This window comes from Vespula vulgaris, chromosome 1 (assembly GCF_905475345.1).
Source record: "Vespula vulgaris chromosome 1, iyVesVulg1.1, whole genome shotgun sequence".
Taxonomy (NCBI): domain Eukaryota; kingdom Metazoa; phylum Arthropoda; class Insecta; order Hymenoptera; family Vespidae; genus Vespula; species Vespula vulgaris.
In genome coordinates this window covers 14431168-14448399 of record NC_066586.1, presented here as the reverse complement: position 1 = coordinate 14448399, position 17232 = coordinate 14431168, and the positions used below count along the sequence as shown (strand labels likewise).

Below are 17232 nucleotides of genomic sequence, written 5' to 3'. Positions count from 1 at the left end.
ACGTAAACTCATTTTCCCTTCCTTTCCCTAGGTTAAAGCGGGATTTACGCAAATTCTCGAGCGATAAATTCATTTCGACGCGATCCGCAATCTCGAGATCGAATCAGCTTGGGCTACGAAAGAAGGGTCCAGAGGACAGAATACTACAGTTTCACGAGTTCGTATCCTCTCTTCTAAACGATACAACGGTGTCCACGCTCCTCGTACATTTAACATGTACATACGTATGCATCGTATATACATACGTATCTATGTATGTATATGTAAGAGAGAGAGAGAGAGAGAGAGAGAGATGAGAGGAAACAAGACAGAAAGACGAAAGGAATGTCTATATGAGCGTGGAAAACGGAGAGTAAGAGCGGTGACGCGTGATTTTGCACATCGGCCAAAGGAAAGATTACTATCGTCTTGCTTTTTCCTAAAACTATGTTTCTCTCTCTTTCTCTCTCTCTCTTTCTATCTCTCTGCCTGTCTCTATCTTTCTATCTCTCTGTCTGTCTTTATCTTTCTCCCGTCGTACACGCATCAACGCACAAACTCTCAGATTCCGTGGTCGTCTCCCTCGGAACTTCGTCTCTTTGATATTAAGCTTAGATACCTACCTACCTACGTTTTCGTGCCCGGGGAGAGATCCGCGAATCGTTTGGACTTTGTAGATATTCTATGATACGGAGATTCTCGTGAGATCACGCACGAGGAAGAAAAACAATCTGTCCGAAAGAATTGGAAAGGAAAACGGATGGTAAAGATTTTTTTTTTTTCCTTTTTACGTGCTTCATCGAGAAAGGTAAATTCTATCCTCGGTATAAATTCTTTTCTTTTCAATTTTAACGACTTACTTTTATATTGAGTAATCATCGTCATCTACCTTCTCTCTTTATGGTTCTTTTGTTCGATATAAAAATTTAAAGAGAGAGAGAGAGAGAGAGAGAGAAAGGCAGGGGGTGAGGAAGAAGGAGAGAAATATTCGAAAGTAAAGAAATATAAAAAAAAAAAAATTGCGTGAGAGGGTGAGTTATTCGACACATATTCTCGAGTTTTCGTTGAATTATTAAAGAAGCTGCATGTCTTCTTGTCGTTCTTGTCGTACATCGTTCTTCTCTAGATTGGCGTACCCAGGTGACACTTCCCGTTTTTCTTTTTTTTTCCTCTCTTCTCTTTCTTTTTTTCTTTTTTTTTTTTCGTCAGCCTAACTGAGAGAGAACATAGGGAGTCTCGAGGTTGTAAAAGCGAATTAGACGAGCTATCTGTCTATCTCTCTTTCTCTCTCTATCTCTCTCTATGTCTCTATCTCTCTTACTCTTTCTTTTTCGTGTTCATACAAAAAGATGTCTCCCGTCGTGTTCCGACCCTCCATCCACTCGATACTCTCTCTCTCTCTCTCTCTCTCTCTGTCTGTTCTCTTCGCGTAAAGAAGGAATTCACAGCTCGTGCGAGACAAGAAATTTGTAGATGGTAGAAGAAGACGAGATTTTCCGGTACGATACTAGGGTGTGAACGATGCATTTGCAGAACGTCTCTTTCTCTTAGATGAATACGAGAAAAAAAAAGAAAAGAAAAAGAAAATAGGAAATAATAAAAAGTATCTACGATTAAAATCTTCGCTTGTCTCTTCGTTGATAATTTGCGTTTGAAGCGGTATTATTTCAAATGGAATTACGAATTTCGATAGATCAAAATGTACGTAAGGAAAATGAGCTGATATTCCACGAGATAAGATCGTAGAGAGAAAGAGAGAGAGAGAGAGAGAGAGAGAGAAGTGAAGATACTCTGGTATGCATGAAAGGGCTCTTGTCTTTAGGCCCCTTTCACAGAATCCGCACTTACCGAACCTCGTATGTAGATTCACGAACACCCTCCTTTCACCCCTCACCCTTATATCCTTAACTGCCGAACTTACGCTCTGGAATATCCAACCCGCAAACAACCATCTCTCTCTCTTTCTCTCTGTCTTTCTCTCTCTCTTTCTCTTTCTCTCTATCGTCTTCCTCTACGTCTATTTAGGTAGGAAAAGCTTCTTCAGCCGTCTTCCTTCTCTCCACCCTATGAAAATTAGTTCAGACTCCTCTAAAGGAGGTAATAACGCGAGCATCGTAAAGCATCATATTTGATAAAAATTCACGAGAGAAAGAGAAAGAAAGATAGATGAATAGATTTACTTATAGTCTATGAGAATATTCCGACAATAAATAGGAAATAATTTTTAATTTGTAAGAAGATAAAATTCATAAAATAAGATTCGATAGAAATCTCGATAAAATGGAACATCTAAATCTTTTTCATTTTTATTTATTTATTTATTTATTTATTTATTTTTTATATAATTTTAATATAAATAATGGAATATTAACGAAGATTCGATAGAGTACTATGTAAGTAAATAAAATGATTAACGTAAAAATAATGAAGTAAGTGTAGACAGATATAAATCGTAATAACCCAACGTTATTATTATTATATCAGGGAACATTCAACAAATAAAATGATTAGCACGAAAATAATTAAATAGATATGGATGGATATAAATTGTAATAACCCGACGTTATAATAATTCGATCGATCACAGTCGTACTAACTCTCAACGTAGTTCCCAATTGTTAAGAATGCTTCATTACGTCTCGTTACCGTGGCTCAAATTATTAATAAAACGATCGTTACGGTCGATTTAGAATTGGGGGAGCACGGCTATAATCCACCCGACGTAAACGATAAATGTTCCTCGATATAGAGTAAATATGCGTTGAGAAAGTGGTCCTAAAAGAAAGTATAACGAATTTTCATGTTAAAAAAAAAAAAAACAGAAATAAATGAGATCAATTATCCGATAGGCAAATATAACTCGAGTATCTTAAATGACAATGTCTTTTCTCCGAAACAAAAAAAAAAAAGAAAATCAATATTAAATTATAGATATATAAAAAAATAAAATGAAATATAAAAAGAAAAAATGACAAGATAAGAATTCAGTAATCAAACAGACGTATAAATGAATAAATAAATAAATAAGTAAGTAATGAGAAAATTGGCGAATATTCGGTTCAGCGAGACCATAAAAATTCGATTGCATATCGTCATATATTACTATATTTATTGTCTCGATCTCATAAGTATCTCGATCGTTTTCGAGTAAAAGGATACAAACGTTCGTTTGGAGTTAATGAGTTTGCTCGATTGAAGCTATATAGTTGCAAGTCTTACGTGAGGCAGTTGTAATATTCTCTCTCTCTCTCTCTCTCTCTCTCTTTCACTTTCACATTGATTCGAACGAAGGAACCAGTCCCTAAATATGTCAGGACGGATCATTCGCCGAGCTTGATAATCGCCGTTCATCCGAACCGCCAGAGATCTCTCAACGCGTACTTACTTAAACGCACCACGATTAAGTCTATCTACCTGCCGGTCGTGACAAGGCGAGACCGTTAAGGTCCGATTATCGTAAATCCACGTCGATACGACTAACAGAGACTGCCAGAGAGATATCGAGATGATGCAGAGACTCGCACGTGAACTGGAAGATTCGTACGAAGGAGAAAGAGAGAAAGAGAGAGAGAGAGAGAGAGAGAGAGAGAGAGAGAGAGAAAAATACATCGTAATCACTGGTCAGTTAAGCCAATATTGTTTGTGCCACGGAAAGAAACTGGTTAAAATACCGAGTCCGACGAAAGAGATTTTATCATCATTTTACAGCTCTCTTCGCCTTTTATAGTTCCAGTACGTTTATTATAAAATCTTTCGAAGATCAAACGATGGAAATTAAGAGGCAAGAGAAAGAAGGAAGATCGTTCGCCATACTTTAGCGAATTCTCGAATGACAGTCGAACGAAAGAGAGACAGAAAGAAAGAGAGAGAGAGAGGAACGAAGATCGTGATAAAAAAAATGAACATTCTCTCGTTAAGCCAAATCTTCTTCAGAGAAGTCTGATAGTTAGGTGCAACAAGTTCCGACTAAATATCGTCAAGGTTGTCTCGTCAAGTGGATGATTTCGAATGCCGAGGAGGAGTCATGAGAAGAGAACGAGAAAGAGGAGAGGTAATCGCGATAATGCGAGGATCGCGAGGGCCAAAGAGGTTAAGGGCTATTTAATTAGCACTAAACGCTTGGATTTACATCGGAAGTAGCTACCCTAGGGAACGACGATCGTGATCACGTCGAACGTAAAACCGTGAGGATGTGTACCGATCTTTGAAATAACTCCACCTCCTCGTCATCATCTTTCTCCTTCTTCTCTTCTTCTTCCTCCTCCTCCTCCTCTTTCTTCTTCTTCTTCTTCTTCTGCTTCTTCTTTTGCTTCTTCTCATCTTTTCCTTTACTCGGAGTCGCAACCAACGAATAAAATACGAAAGAAAATTGCATTCGTTGCTTTCACGTACGAGTTGGCGCATGCCAACTGAAAACTTTTTACGAGCTAACGTGGTATAAATAAATGAATGATTAAATAAATAAATAAGTAAGTATAAATAATAAATAAATAACTGGTTAGTTAATTAACAATTATTCGCGATCCTCCGGCTTCTCGTTTCATTCCTTTCTTTTTCTTTTTTTCTTCTTTTTCTTCTTTATTTTTTCATTCATTCCTACCCGAATGAATCTACATGAAATCGATGAAACGATAATCTTTATCTCTTTGTCGACGTTATGAGAATAAAAAAAAAAAAAAAAAAAAGAAAAATGTTTCCCCGGCGACAACGTTTGACGACGAGATCGTTTGACAGGACGAACGAATGCAACCCGTGAATTATTTCTCAAGAGAAACGAACGGTACCGACAACGTTGAATATTCTCGACGGACGCGTAACTCGCCGTCGACACTTTGGCGAATCCACGGAAAATTCAATGTAAATAATCATTCGGATCGATCTAATCGTACCTATAATCCTAATCGAGGACTCGTGTTACTATCGCACGTTCCGACGGATGTCGAATTGGTACGATCTGCAAGTGAAACGTTTGAAATTTTCACGAGTCTGGAAATCTCGAAATAGATATAGTGTAATACTTTCGAGAAGGGAAAGGAAAATATCGAATAAAATAGGAATAAAGGAAAGGAAAATAAAATAAAAGAAAAGAGAAAAAGAGAGAGATATGATAAGTAACCCTCTTGTAAATCTCAACTAAAAAAAGAGAGAAAGAGAAAGAGATCGTTGGTGCGAATGAAGAGAGACACACTGAGAAACAGATAGACAGACAGACAGACAGAGAGAGAGAGAGAGAGAGAGAGAGAGAAAGAGAGAGAGAGAGAGAGAGGGATGGTATTCGTGGTAACTCTACGAAGCAGCCCATAACCCACACCATCGAGACGACAACAGTTGTGGTTAAATGCCTCGACGTCCGTTGGTGGTGGCTGTGTGCCGTCATCCCCTTCTCCTTTCACCCCTCTCTCTCTCTTTCTTTCTTTCTCTCTCTCTTTCTCCATCTGTATTTCCGTCTTTCTCTGTGCACATACCGTTTCAAGACACCCTCAACGAGCACTCGCGTACAAGCGGAAATTCGACGACGTCTAACTCTTTCCTCGCTTGTTCCAACATACCGAAAGGCATCGGTAACGTGAATGAAAGACAGAGAGAGAAATAGAGAGAGAGAGAGAGAGAGAGAGTACGGAAGGGTGGAAGGTCCTCCAGGGAGCCACGGACCAACCGCTCGTGGTGTGGAAGGCACTTATTTAATTAAAACCGGATTATACGTGGGTAGGGTGCCGCCGTTACGAGCATCATACGTTCCTAACCGCCGTACTTCCAACATCGATACGTACTAATTATGCCGCCTCTACTAATTGCTCCATCCGGATTATGGTCTTCCACGTAGATATCGGTTGAATGTCGATTCCAAAAAGACGTATTCGTTAGGAAGTTATCAAATCTTACGTCTATCTTTACGAATAACTGCTAAATGTAATTTAAAGACTTAAGTTGATACATAAATTCAATAATTAGGTGGATCTAGATACGTAGGTAGGTATTTATACGGTATATTCTTAAGTATACCGTACTTCGTTTTTGTATATTTTATGAAATGCGATTCTTTTATAGTTTTTTATTTTTTTTATTTTTTATTTTTTTTTTGTTTCTTTTTCTTTTTCTTCGTGTAGAATTTGTTATGGTTATATGAGTACGACGATAGCGACGAATGAAATCGAAAAAAATATTATACCGGTTTATTTTTACTAACAAGACTTTACTAAAAAGAAGGGTCAATGTTAACGATATACGTATGTAGATATCTTGTACGTTTTACGAGCTAACCGACGCGATAATTTTCATTCCTTTATATTTTATACAACAAAGGAAGTTAGATATATATCTAAACATGTCGAATGAATATACATGAAGAGATAAGGGTTAACTTTCTGTAGAGAATCGGTTAACGCGAGGAAAAATAAAAATAAAGTAATATAACGCATAAGTAACCTAATATAAATTTTCTTATTTTCTTATTTCAGAAGGATGAAAATATTTTAAATTAAAATAAAAGAAAATAAAAGAAAATAAAAGAGGATAGTAGTGAATTTTTATATGATTCGGACGATAAAATTCTCTCTTTTCAGTCGAGCATCCCATCGAGTTAGAAATCAGGATTCACCCCTTTCCTGCGACCCCAACCATCCAAGTCTCTCTCTCTCTCTTTCTTTTTCTTTCTCTTTCTCTTTCTCTCTCTTCTCCCTTCTCTCGCCCTTCGAGTTCGCGTTGATGTTCTCTATTAAATCAAAGAGGCATTCACATGGCGGCCGATGCGCCAGGAATCCAAATCGAGGCCATAAACCCGGAAAGGCGGAGCTCGAATTGCAGCCAAATGTCTCTCGTTCGCCATTCTACGGAGCGACGACGACTTTCGGTGTTACCGTTAAAACTCCACCCCCTTCTACTTTCTTCTTTGTATGTATATATACCTACTTATATATATATATATATATATATATATATATATATATATATATATATATATATATATGCATATGTATATCGAAAGCTTCCAGTAAAAAGAACGCTAAGGTCTGACGCAAAATTTGACGATACTCTTATCTATCTTCGTTTTATTAAAAAGAAAAAAAAATCTAATAAAATCAATATAAAATTTTTAAATTCTTAAATGAAACAATAGCTTCGGAAAATTCGCCAATGTTCTTATCTGACTGCCTTTTATAAAAAAAAAAAAAAAAAAAAAAAAGATTTGATAGAAGTTAACACAAAAATTCTAAACTCTTAAACCTAACAAAATTTGTTCAATATTTAAGTACGTGTTCGTGTTCTAATAATAATTAATATAACAATTTTTATTTTCTTAGAGGCGTAATAAAAATTTGTTTTACACGAATTAAATATGTATATTTTCTTAATTCTAAGTTTCTAATGTTTTTTAATTCATCGTATATATATATATATATATATATATATATATATATATATATATATAAAACCTAATTCAACTCTCTTTTAACAGCTTAACAAGTATTATTAATGATAGGTCGATAAAAGTAAAACTCGTTATCTCTCGGACAAGTCATATGTACTTACGTCCTCGATGAAGCCATCATCGTTGCAGCCGTCTTATCTCCCCTCTATCGTTTTTTCGCAAAGCGTGACCGGAAACCTGCTGGTAAAGCGACGCTTAATCTCTTTCAGAAGGACTTCCGTCGGTCGGAAACAAATTTGACGAAAAACTCACCCTTCTTTTAAGCTATCGATCTTTATTTTATTAACCCTTAATAATTTTTTCGTCAATTTAAACATCGCACACACATTTTTGCGCGTCAAAAAATCATATTATTAATAATTGCGATTATTTATGAGGATACGGAATATAAAACAGTGAACAGAATATATTCGTAGCATGCGTATAGAAAAATAATCCTTTGTTATTTCTTCGTAAATCTAAACGTTATTTATTTACAATTTTTGTTCCATAACATTACGAAATAAAAACATATTTTCTTTCATTATTAACTACGATTATTTTATACGAGATGTATAAGGATGTGTATGCGTATAGATAAAAAAAAAAAAAGCGTAATACGCGTATAGAAAAAAAAAAGAAAAAAGAAATCGTTTCTTCATTTTTCCCATCGATGTAAACATTACTTATTTACAATTTTTACGCTAAAAGATCGACGCCATGGAAATAATGTTATTTCTTTTTCTTTTTTTTCTCTCTCTCTGCTCTTTTTATTAATACCTATGATTATTTATGTAAATACCGAAAACAAATAAAAAATAAATATGATATATTCGTAATATCCTTATAATAGAAAAACGCATTTCCTCTTTTGAGAAAAGAAGAAAAGAGGAAGCTCGCACCCACGTAACTACCATGAAAGAACAAGGTTGTCTCTTTTAATATCGAGATAGTAGCTCGACGAGTTTTCGCCTTTTTTATTTCGTTCGTTCCGGAGATAGTCGGTAGGCGTCCCGACGGCCCTCTTTTTAATTAAAGATACGCGTCGACCGCTCTATCTCTCTGCTCGCTAACATCAACATGTTGTCCTTTTCGTTTCTCTCTCTCTCTCTCTCTCTCTCTCTATTTTTTTCTCTCTTTCTCTCTCACTCTATCTATCTATCTTTCAACAGAGCTAAGTGTAAATGATAGCGTGGTTATGTTCACGGCACGTTGAGATAAGACAGGGAAAAGAAAAAAGGAAGTTTAAGTGGGGGAAGGTTCTTCTTCGGCAGGTGAAGAAAAGAAATAAAAAGACAAGAGAAAAATGAAGGACGAAAAAGGGAGAAAGAAGAAGAAGAAGAAGAAGAAGAAGAAGAAGAGGAAGAAGAGAGAGAGGAATATAAAGAAAAAAAAAGAAAAGAAATAAAGAACTATGGCTGCGGCTTAGCCACCTGCTACTCCCTCCTTTTCACTCCTTATTTTCAACCCCTTAAAAGAAGATGACCCTTCTCCTCTTCCGTTAATTATGTCGACCCTCGAAAAAAAAGAAGAAGAAGTCGTATCTTCGTTCAGTAGATGATAACGGTTGTAGGATATCTTTCGTGATAATGGACGAGGTTATTTTCTTCTCAAGTACATAATGTCGCATACTTAAAATGTATTTTTTTCTTTGGTAAATCGATAAATATATTCGCTTATTCTAATATTCGGAATTCTAAAGTTCGGTTTACACTGATTAAAGTGATATAAATACGATATTATTGAGAGATGAAATACGAAGAATATATATATATTATATATTATAAATAAGTTATCTATAATATTACATTTTATTAATATTATTAATATAATATATATAATATATTATATTTTTAGAATATTATACATATACAGATAATATATAGATAATTATAAGATGTATAGTATGTGTGTATACGTGTATATATATATATATATATATATATATATATATATATATATAGAGAGAGAGAGAGAGAGAGAGAGAGAGAGAGAGAGAGAGATATGATAATAATATGAGAATAAATGAAACAATAAAAACATAAAGAGAGAGAGAGAGAGAATGAGAAAAGAATCTAATCGAGAGAAGATCGTTTTCTAAAAGTACGGCATACTTTTCTCATGATTATTTCCGATCGAACTCCATACGACTGCAACGGGGGATGATACTAAAGTGGAGAGGGTGTCTCGTTCAATAAAGGAAAGAAGAAAGGAATATCGAGTACGAAGGCACGTACATAAATTTGCCCGGTGTATCTAATTGAATGGGGAAACGAAGGAAAGGAAACAAGAATATGCTGGTAAGAGAGTTTAGAGGACAAAGAGGACAAAGAGGAAAGAAGAGAAGAACAGAGAGGGAAAATGGACGAAGAAAAAGAAGGAAATGTAGAAGAAAGAAAGAGGAGGAGGAGGAGGAGGAGGAGGTGGTGAAGAAAAAAAAAGAAAAAAGAAGAAAGATAGACTAACGAGAAAGTTTGCGAAGAAAAAAAAGATAGGAAATATTCGAGATAGATGAGGAAGGACAAGGATAAAAATACTTTAACGAATACCATACTGACGTAATAGAAATAAACGTCGACTTGTGATAAGGTCAAAGTTGTTTATCTCTAATATATTAACTTATATTAAATAATATGTAATAATGCGTATATATAAAACTTATGAATAATAACTTATTGATGTATATATATATATATATATATAATAATTTATATATATATATATATGTATGCGTGTGTATATACATATGTATATGTATTAAATTTTTATGTATATATAAATGTTAACTTATATATAAAATAACGTATGGTTTTACGGGTATAAAATGGCGTATCGGTATCGAAAAGAAAAGAAAGATGAAATAATGAAGAAGAGGATGAGGAAGAAGATGAACAGAAATACTTGAACGAATACCATACTGACGTGATCTAAATAAACGTCGACTGTGACGATATGATAAAAATCGAGATGTCTAGTCCTAACCTTCTTCAAATATATAAACTTATAAATAAAAATTAAAAAGTGTATCGCATCGCTCGTGTTATCATGTTATGGTCGAAACAATGAAAAGTATGCTTACGCAAGGCAATGGTTTATTTCGACAAAAGGTTCTCTCTCATCCTTTATTCCCTTCCTTTCTTCTCTTGCTTCCTTTCTTCTCTTCCTTCCTTTCTTCTTATGGTGTCTCGACTCCTTCACGAAGACGAGCTTGACTCACACCGAATGTTATCCGTCGACTGAACGACCGAGAGTTACTCTCTCCCTTATTTCTTTCTTTCTCTCTCTCTCTTATTCTCTCTTTCTCTCTCTTCGCTCTCTACGCTGTAGCCGAAGGTCGAGTTATAAAAACAAGCAAGCGTCTTCAGGATTCTTTGTTTACGTTTTGGATAAAAGTTATGTACGTGTATGTAAGTACTTACTTACGCGTGTTTACGATTTTTATTATTAATATATATATATATATTATATTTATTGTATATTGCGCATATATATATACATATATATATATACGCATTATTACATCTTGCGTTAATATATATATATTTACGACGTTCTTTTATCCATTTTCTTCTATCCTTCTTTTTTCGATAATTAGATCGATAAAACAATAAACAAAAAAAGATGCATCGTATTAGATTGAGAGAAAGTATTAGTAAGAGAATAATATGTAGTAATAATCATTATTATTCTTTTTCTTTTGAACACGGCTTATTTTTATTCTCCGATCGAGTGAACGCCTATGAAATATTTTTAGAGGCCTCGATTTCTCTTTTACAAGATCCAAGCGGAGAGAAAGATTTTTTGTTTACTTTACTTTTCCAACCAAAATTCCACGTGGGTCGTCAAATAAACGAGGGCAAACAAATCCGTACGTTACTCTCGCTTGATATCTCGCATCTGCTGATCTCGCATATACCGCGATAGAATGTTTTAGTTTAAAAAGATATACATATGTATGTATGTATGTATGTATATAGATACATAAATAAAGTAAGTACTTAGTTAGATCATAGATCTAAGTTAAAAGTTTCGCCATTGAAATCAAATGATGACGTTTTAATCCCTTACATTTCCTTCTATTTTTCTATTTTTTTTTTTCTTTTTTTTTCTGTCAAAAGGCAAAAAGAAATTCCCTTCGGATCCGTCGTGTTGTCCAGTGTGTGGCGTTACAGTGAGACCGCAGGAACTCGAGCAACATTTTGCTCAGGAACTCGATCGACTTTATAAAATCTCGTCAGCTTCGTCGCGACCACGACAACCCAGGTCTACTTTACCACCAGTTCATCCTCAGGATCATCCACATGGACCGATGTTACATGCTCCGTCAGCAGCCGAGGGTCCACCACATGGAACACCTCATCAGACACCTCAGGGTAGATGGGAGACCTATAAAAGAATCAAGGCGAATAGACAGGTCAATTATTGAAATATAATCGCTTGATCTATGAAATAGAAAGAGAAAAAAAAGAAACAATTTTTTGATCGACAAAAAGAAAAAACGTGCATGATTTACTTATTCATTTCTTTTTTTTTGTTTTTGTTTAAGAAACGTTTGTTTGAAAAGAATGTTGCTGTTAAGTAAATGTGTGTTTTTTTTTTCATTTTATTCAGTAATTAGATTTACTTCTATGCTTTTTTATTCTTTTCTTTTTTTTTTAATTTTACTATTAAGAGAGTAAATGTTTAGAGAGAACGTGATAGTGATATTTTTTTTCTTTTTTGTTAAATTGAATGAGAAATAAAATTTATTGCACATAGGTATGTAATTTGAGGATTAATTAGTTTTCTATTCCGTCATTATTAGGCCAGGATTCGCGTAAAGAATAGAAAAAGAAAAGCGGACGAGCCAACGTGTCCAGTTTGCAGTGAGAGACTGTCTGGTACTCCGGAAGAATTGAATCAGCATGTTGAACGTTGTCTGAACAAGCACAACAATGGTAATCCAGCAGGTCAACACTCGAATCTCGATGAAGAAGAAGTGGATGTTGAGGGCGACGCGGAAACCTTCGAAGAGTATGAATGGGCAGGTCAAAGAAGAGTTCGGGCAACGTCAATGCTCGTTGGTGGATTTTCTGGTGAGTTTTTCTTCTCTAATCGTTTAATTTTTTACTCTAGGAAATCATTATTACCGTATTACGAAAAAATACAACGAGATATTTCAAATACGTTATCCGTATTTTCTAGAAATAATTATAGCGAAAATAATAAAATTCGAGAAGTGAATTTAATTATTTCAAATAATTCTCGAAACTAGAAATAATCGACTGTTTTATCAATAAAATGTCGGATAATTTGTTGTCTTCTTTTCTTTTCTCGTTCTTAATAACGTCCATAAATTAACAGAAGAAAAAAAAAATAAATATCAAAAGTTTAATAGTACCTATACGTACAAAAATAGATTTGGCCGATACAGTTGGCAATAAAATATCTGACCTTTAATGAATACTTATATTTTACTTATTACATTTAACTTGACTAATATAATTTATACTAACATAACTATAAACATTAATATAACTTATATAACCATAATAATATAAACTAGAAATTATTAGTTCGCTTATTTAACTTAAATAGACAAGTGAACTAATATAACTTAATTACTTTATAATTATGAAGTAGATTTTCGATTTTACTTATCGTCGAATAAAAATAACAATAACAAAAGAAAAAAAAAAAGATACTTATATATATGAAAAATGATCAAATTAGCCGCTGGTTTGGCAACATCCTCGAGCAATCGTGGTTCCGGTGGCGGTGGCGGAGGAGGAGGAGGAGGAGGTGGGGGCGGTGGTGGTGGAGATGGTGGAAATCAACAAGACGAAGAAGACGTAGACTTGGTCGTCGATGGTGACGATGTAGCGGAATTTGGACCGGCACAATATTCCGAGGCTGATGTGATCGCTCCAAGGATCGACGGTACACCGAGGGAACAAAAGGAGAGGGACGCACTTAGAGAAGCGGTAATATCACCAAACGCACCCCATACTCCTCATTCCGATCAGCTGACGCAAGGGTTGCTCGAGGTCAAGCCGGAACCAGGTACCACGACCACAACAAGCTCATCGACGCCTATTCCTGGCCAACAAAACGAACTCGATGAAAATGTCTCATCTTCACCAAGGAGGGATGGCGAAACTCCTGTCGTCGAAGCTCTTCGAGGAAGAATCAAAGAACTCGAGGCTGAGATGCGTGGTCAACCTTTCAAGTGTCTGATTTGCATGGTTAGTCACGAAACTTTTCATTTTTTCATTTTCTCAAGGAGAAATAAACGAAGATTTATATCACATCGGATTTAATCTTTGAGATGTAAAACTTTAAGATATGTAAAAAATTGTTGGGAAACTCCAAAACCATTAAAGTAACTCTCATTAAAGTAAATCAATCAAGTACGTGATATATTTTCTTGTTTTTCAAACGTTCGTGTAAGAAATCCTATAATGATAAATATAAAAATAAAAAGTGTATAACGTGTTATATTGTATATTAGATAAATTATATATTTAAAATCATGAGATATCACATGAAATTTATTATATGTTATAAGTTTATATATTTGTCGTTTAATATTGTTACCGACGGCTGCTCGTGTAAATCCGTCGTTGATAAATTAGATTGATATTATACGCGTTTAACTTGAATTAGAAATCACGTGAAACGTAAGTTTCTCGTTTGAGATTAATCATGACAGAAATTAAGTATCGGAAAATTTAGCTTGACGTTTGTCAGACAAATTAATTAATTTGTTTATAGATATTTCCTTGTAACGCGTTCTTGTAAAAATATTAAGATAATAACAACTCGAACAGGATTTTCTATTTACTTTCTAAATTGAATAAAACCAGTCGAAGGTGAGATCGAAGTTGAAATAATTGTTTCATGTAACAGATATCTACGAGATCTATGAGAGATTAATTTCCTTTCTGGATAGATCTTTTACTTTCCAAGAATTATCAATACACACACACACACATGAAATTTCTTTAACGAAGAATTTTATCTTCTCTTTCCTTCAACAGGAACAATATAAGAAACCAGTGACGTCCGTATGCTGTTGGCACGTGCATTGCGAGCAATGCTGGTTACACACGCTGGTAAGTCTCCCTTTCTCTTTTCGTTCGAACGAAATGCTTATAATCCAGGATAAAAGAGAAAAATGTAATGGAAGAAAGAAAAGAAAAAGAAAGGAAAGGAAAAAAGAAAAAAATAGGAAGAAAGGGATGACGATCGAATAAATAATTTTCTTGACCAAAGAGACTACGGTTAGGTAGGTAGGTAGATAGGTAGGTAGGTAGGTAGGTAGGTAGGTAGGTAGGTAGGTAGGTAAGATACTCGTTAAACCGTAAGAAGAAGAGCGCGTAGAAGCACCGCTAATTGCGTCAGCCCATTCGACGATACACTTTCGAAGAAGAACCACTTTTTTCAAATCACAAGTCTTATCCGGACAATCCGTGTTGGCTTCCTTTAGCTTATAAAGAATAAAAACGATTGAAAAAGTTGGAGATCTTGCCAGAAACGGGGGAGCTACTTTGCACAACGTTTCTTTTTCGTTTACCATAATGGCCACGGATGGTTTTTAAAGTATTATATTATTCTTGTTCCCGTTTGGACCTTCAGCGATAGCAATTGGATACCTATATCACTCATGGACGTTTTATCTTTTAATGATGATTCAGTTCACTTCTTATTTTCGATACGAGACGTACATACATACATACGTAGGTAGATAGACGGATAGATAGATAGAAACATTTACCTTTAAATATACATACCTATGTAAGTACTTAGATACATAAAGTATAGATACATAGATATGTACGAAAACAATAAAATAAATATAATCGTTCGAACGAACTGAAAGATAAAGTTCTATCTTTATCTGTTCTCAGGGTGCGAAAAAGCTCTGTCCTCAGTGCAACATGATCACCTCACCATCGGATCTACGACGGATCTACATGTGAATGAAATCTCGTACGAATGATGAATGCTAATGATGAATTATACCGATCGACGAACGTCCTATGCTTCGCCTGAAACGATACAATACAATACAAAATACCAAACAAAATGAAACAGAATAACAAAAAAAGAAAAAGAAAAAAAACAGAAAAACCAAAAAAAGAAAAATAACAACAACAACGGGAAAAAAAAAATAAGAACGAACGAACAAAAAGAACGACGGTGATGACGAAATGATGAAAGAAAAAAAAGTTTCACCGAATCGTCCCTCGGAACGTATCCGCAAATTTCGTGTAAATACTTGTAAATTCATAAATGTATAACATAAATTAACTCTCTCACGTAAACGTACACGCACGGATACACACGGAGAAAGATCGATCGTTTGCGATCGTTATTTTTTCTCTATCATACCTTCGACTAAAGAGAGAAAGAGAGGGTATCCTTTTTCCTCTCTCTCTCTCTCTCTCTCTCTCTCTCTTTCCCTCTGTCTCTATTTCTCTCATTCTCCCTCTCCTTCTCTCTCTCTCTCTCTCTCTCTCTCTCTCTCTCTCTCTCTCTCTCTCTCTCTCTCTCTCTCTCTCTGAGTGTAACGCACTTTTTAGGATTAGTAAATTAACTCTTTTAGCCATTAACGGGCGTGAATTAGACTTGTTACGTCTCGTTCCTTTCGCGCACAAGGCACCGTTTAACATGATTTACGATGGAACGTTTTGATTTCGACATTTTCGAGATAAATCTAATCGAGGAACGAGACGAACGACAAATTTTTAAGTAGATCCTACGTCTCCTTTTTCCAACGATAAAATCGCGAACGTACGAAGTCGATCGTATTTAATACGAATGAAATTGATGAACTTTTTCTTCTCGTTTTTTCTTTTCCTTTTTTTCTTTTTGCATTTTTTCAATTTTATTTTATTTTATTTTTTTTTTTATAATTTGTAGAGAAACAAAAATTCGTAAGTAAGTAAAGTTGTTTGCATATGTTGTAAAAACACATTTTATCTTTGAAAGAGTACATGCGCGCGCACACACACATACACACACACACACACACGTACGAAGACAATTTGTTGCTAAAAAAAAAAATCCTTCAAAATGGACCTCATTTTGGAAAGACGTACGATCGACGAGCCCGCACCTTGCGTTTTACGATACTCTCGTTCTAATCCTAAAGAATCGATCCGATCGACGATCGAGAAGAAAGAAGCTTGATCGTTCTCGTTTCTCAAAGTAAAAAAATCATCGAGTTTTTAGCTCGTTCTTTTACGAAGCGATCGACGCTGATACTTTTTTCGCGATCGTCGATAATAATTAACGAAGCATTTAGCTAATCGTCGAATCGTTAGCTCGCCAAACGCGAGGACTATACTGTAAATACGATGAGAAAAGATGACGGCGAAGAAGAAGAAGAAGAAGAAAAAGAAGAAGAAGAAGAAGACGAGGAAGAAGAAGGAAAAGAAAAAGAAGAAGAAACAGAAGAAAAAAAAGAAAAAGAAGAAAAAGCGTAGCAACTACCCTCTTTTCTCCCCGAACGCTGTTCTGTAATCCATAATAAAACGATCATGGAATGTAGTGTCGTTACAATTATCTCCCATAATTAATCATTATAATTCTTCCCAAAAACAGTCAAGTTTTTTCTTTCCACTTCTATTTTCTTTTGTTCTTTTTCTATAACGTCTAATAAAATCTTTCAGAGACATGATCATTAAAATTATTTTGCATGCGCACAAACACGACAATCACGTTAACAATTTCTCCTAAAAGCGATAAAGTTTTTTCGATCGTATCTATGATAATCCTTCAAAGACTTCAATTGCAATTATTTACATGTTAACGATCGCCATAAACGTCATGTTAAAATTCTTCTTAAAATTAGTCAAGTT

The 17232-nt window shown here is 34.9% G+C and overlaps 1 protein-coding gene across 4 annotated transcripts in view; it reads left to right on the top strand.

The window, feature by feature from the left end:
* Positions 1-16921, top strand: part of LOC127068888 (E3 ubiquitin-protein ligase Rnf220-like) — a 144488-nt gene extending 127567 nt beyond the window's left edge. For all 4 annotated transcript variants that reach the window (XM_051005289.1, XM_051005271.1, XM_051005262.1 and 1 more), the window contains 5 exons: positions 11506-11801; positions 12192-12462; positions 13100-13611; positions 14407-14481; positions 15277-16921. In XM_051005289.1, coding sequence (XP_050861246.1) covers positions 11506-11801; positions 12192-12462; positions 13100-13611; positions 14407-14481; positions 15277-15348 — 1226 coding nt within the window. In that variant the 3' untranslated portion in view covers positions 15349-16921. The remainder of the gene's footprint in view (positions 1-11505; positions 11802-12191; positions 12463-13099; positions 13612-14406; positions 14482-15276) is intronic.
* Positions 16922-17232: the final 311 nt, after the last annotated feature.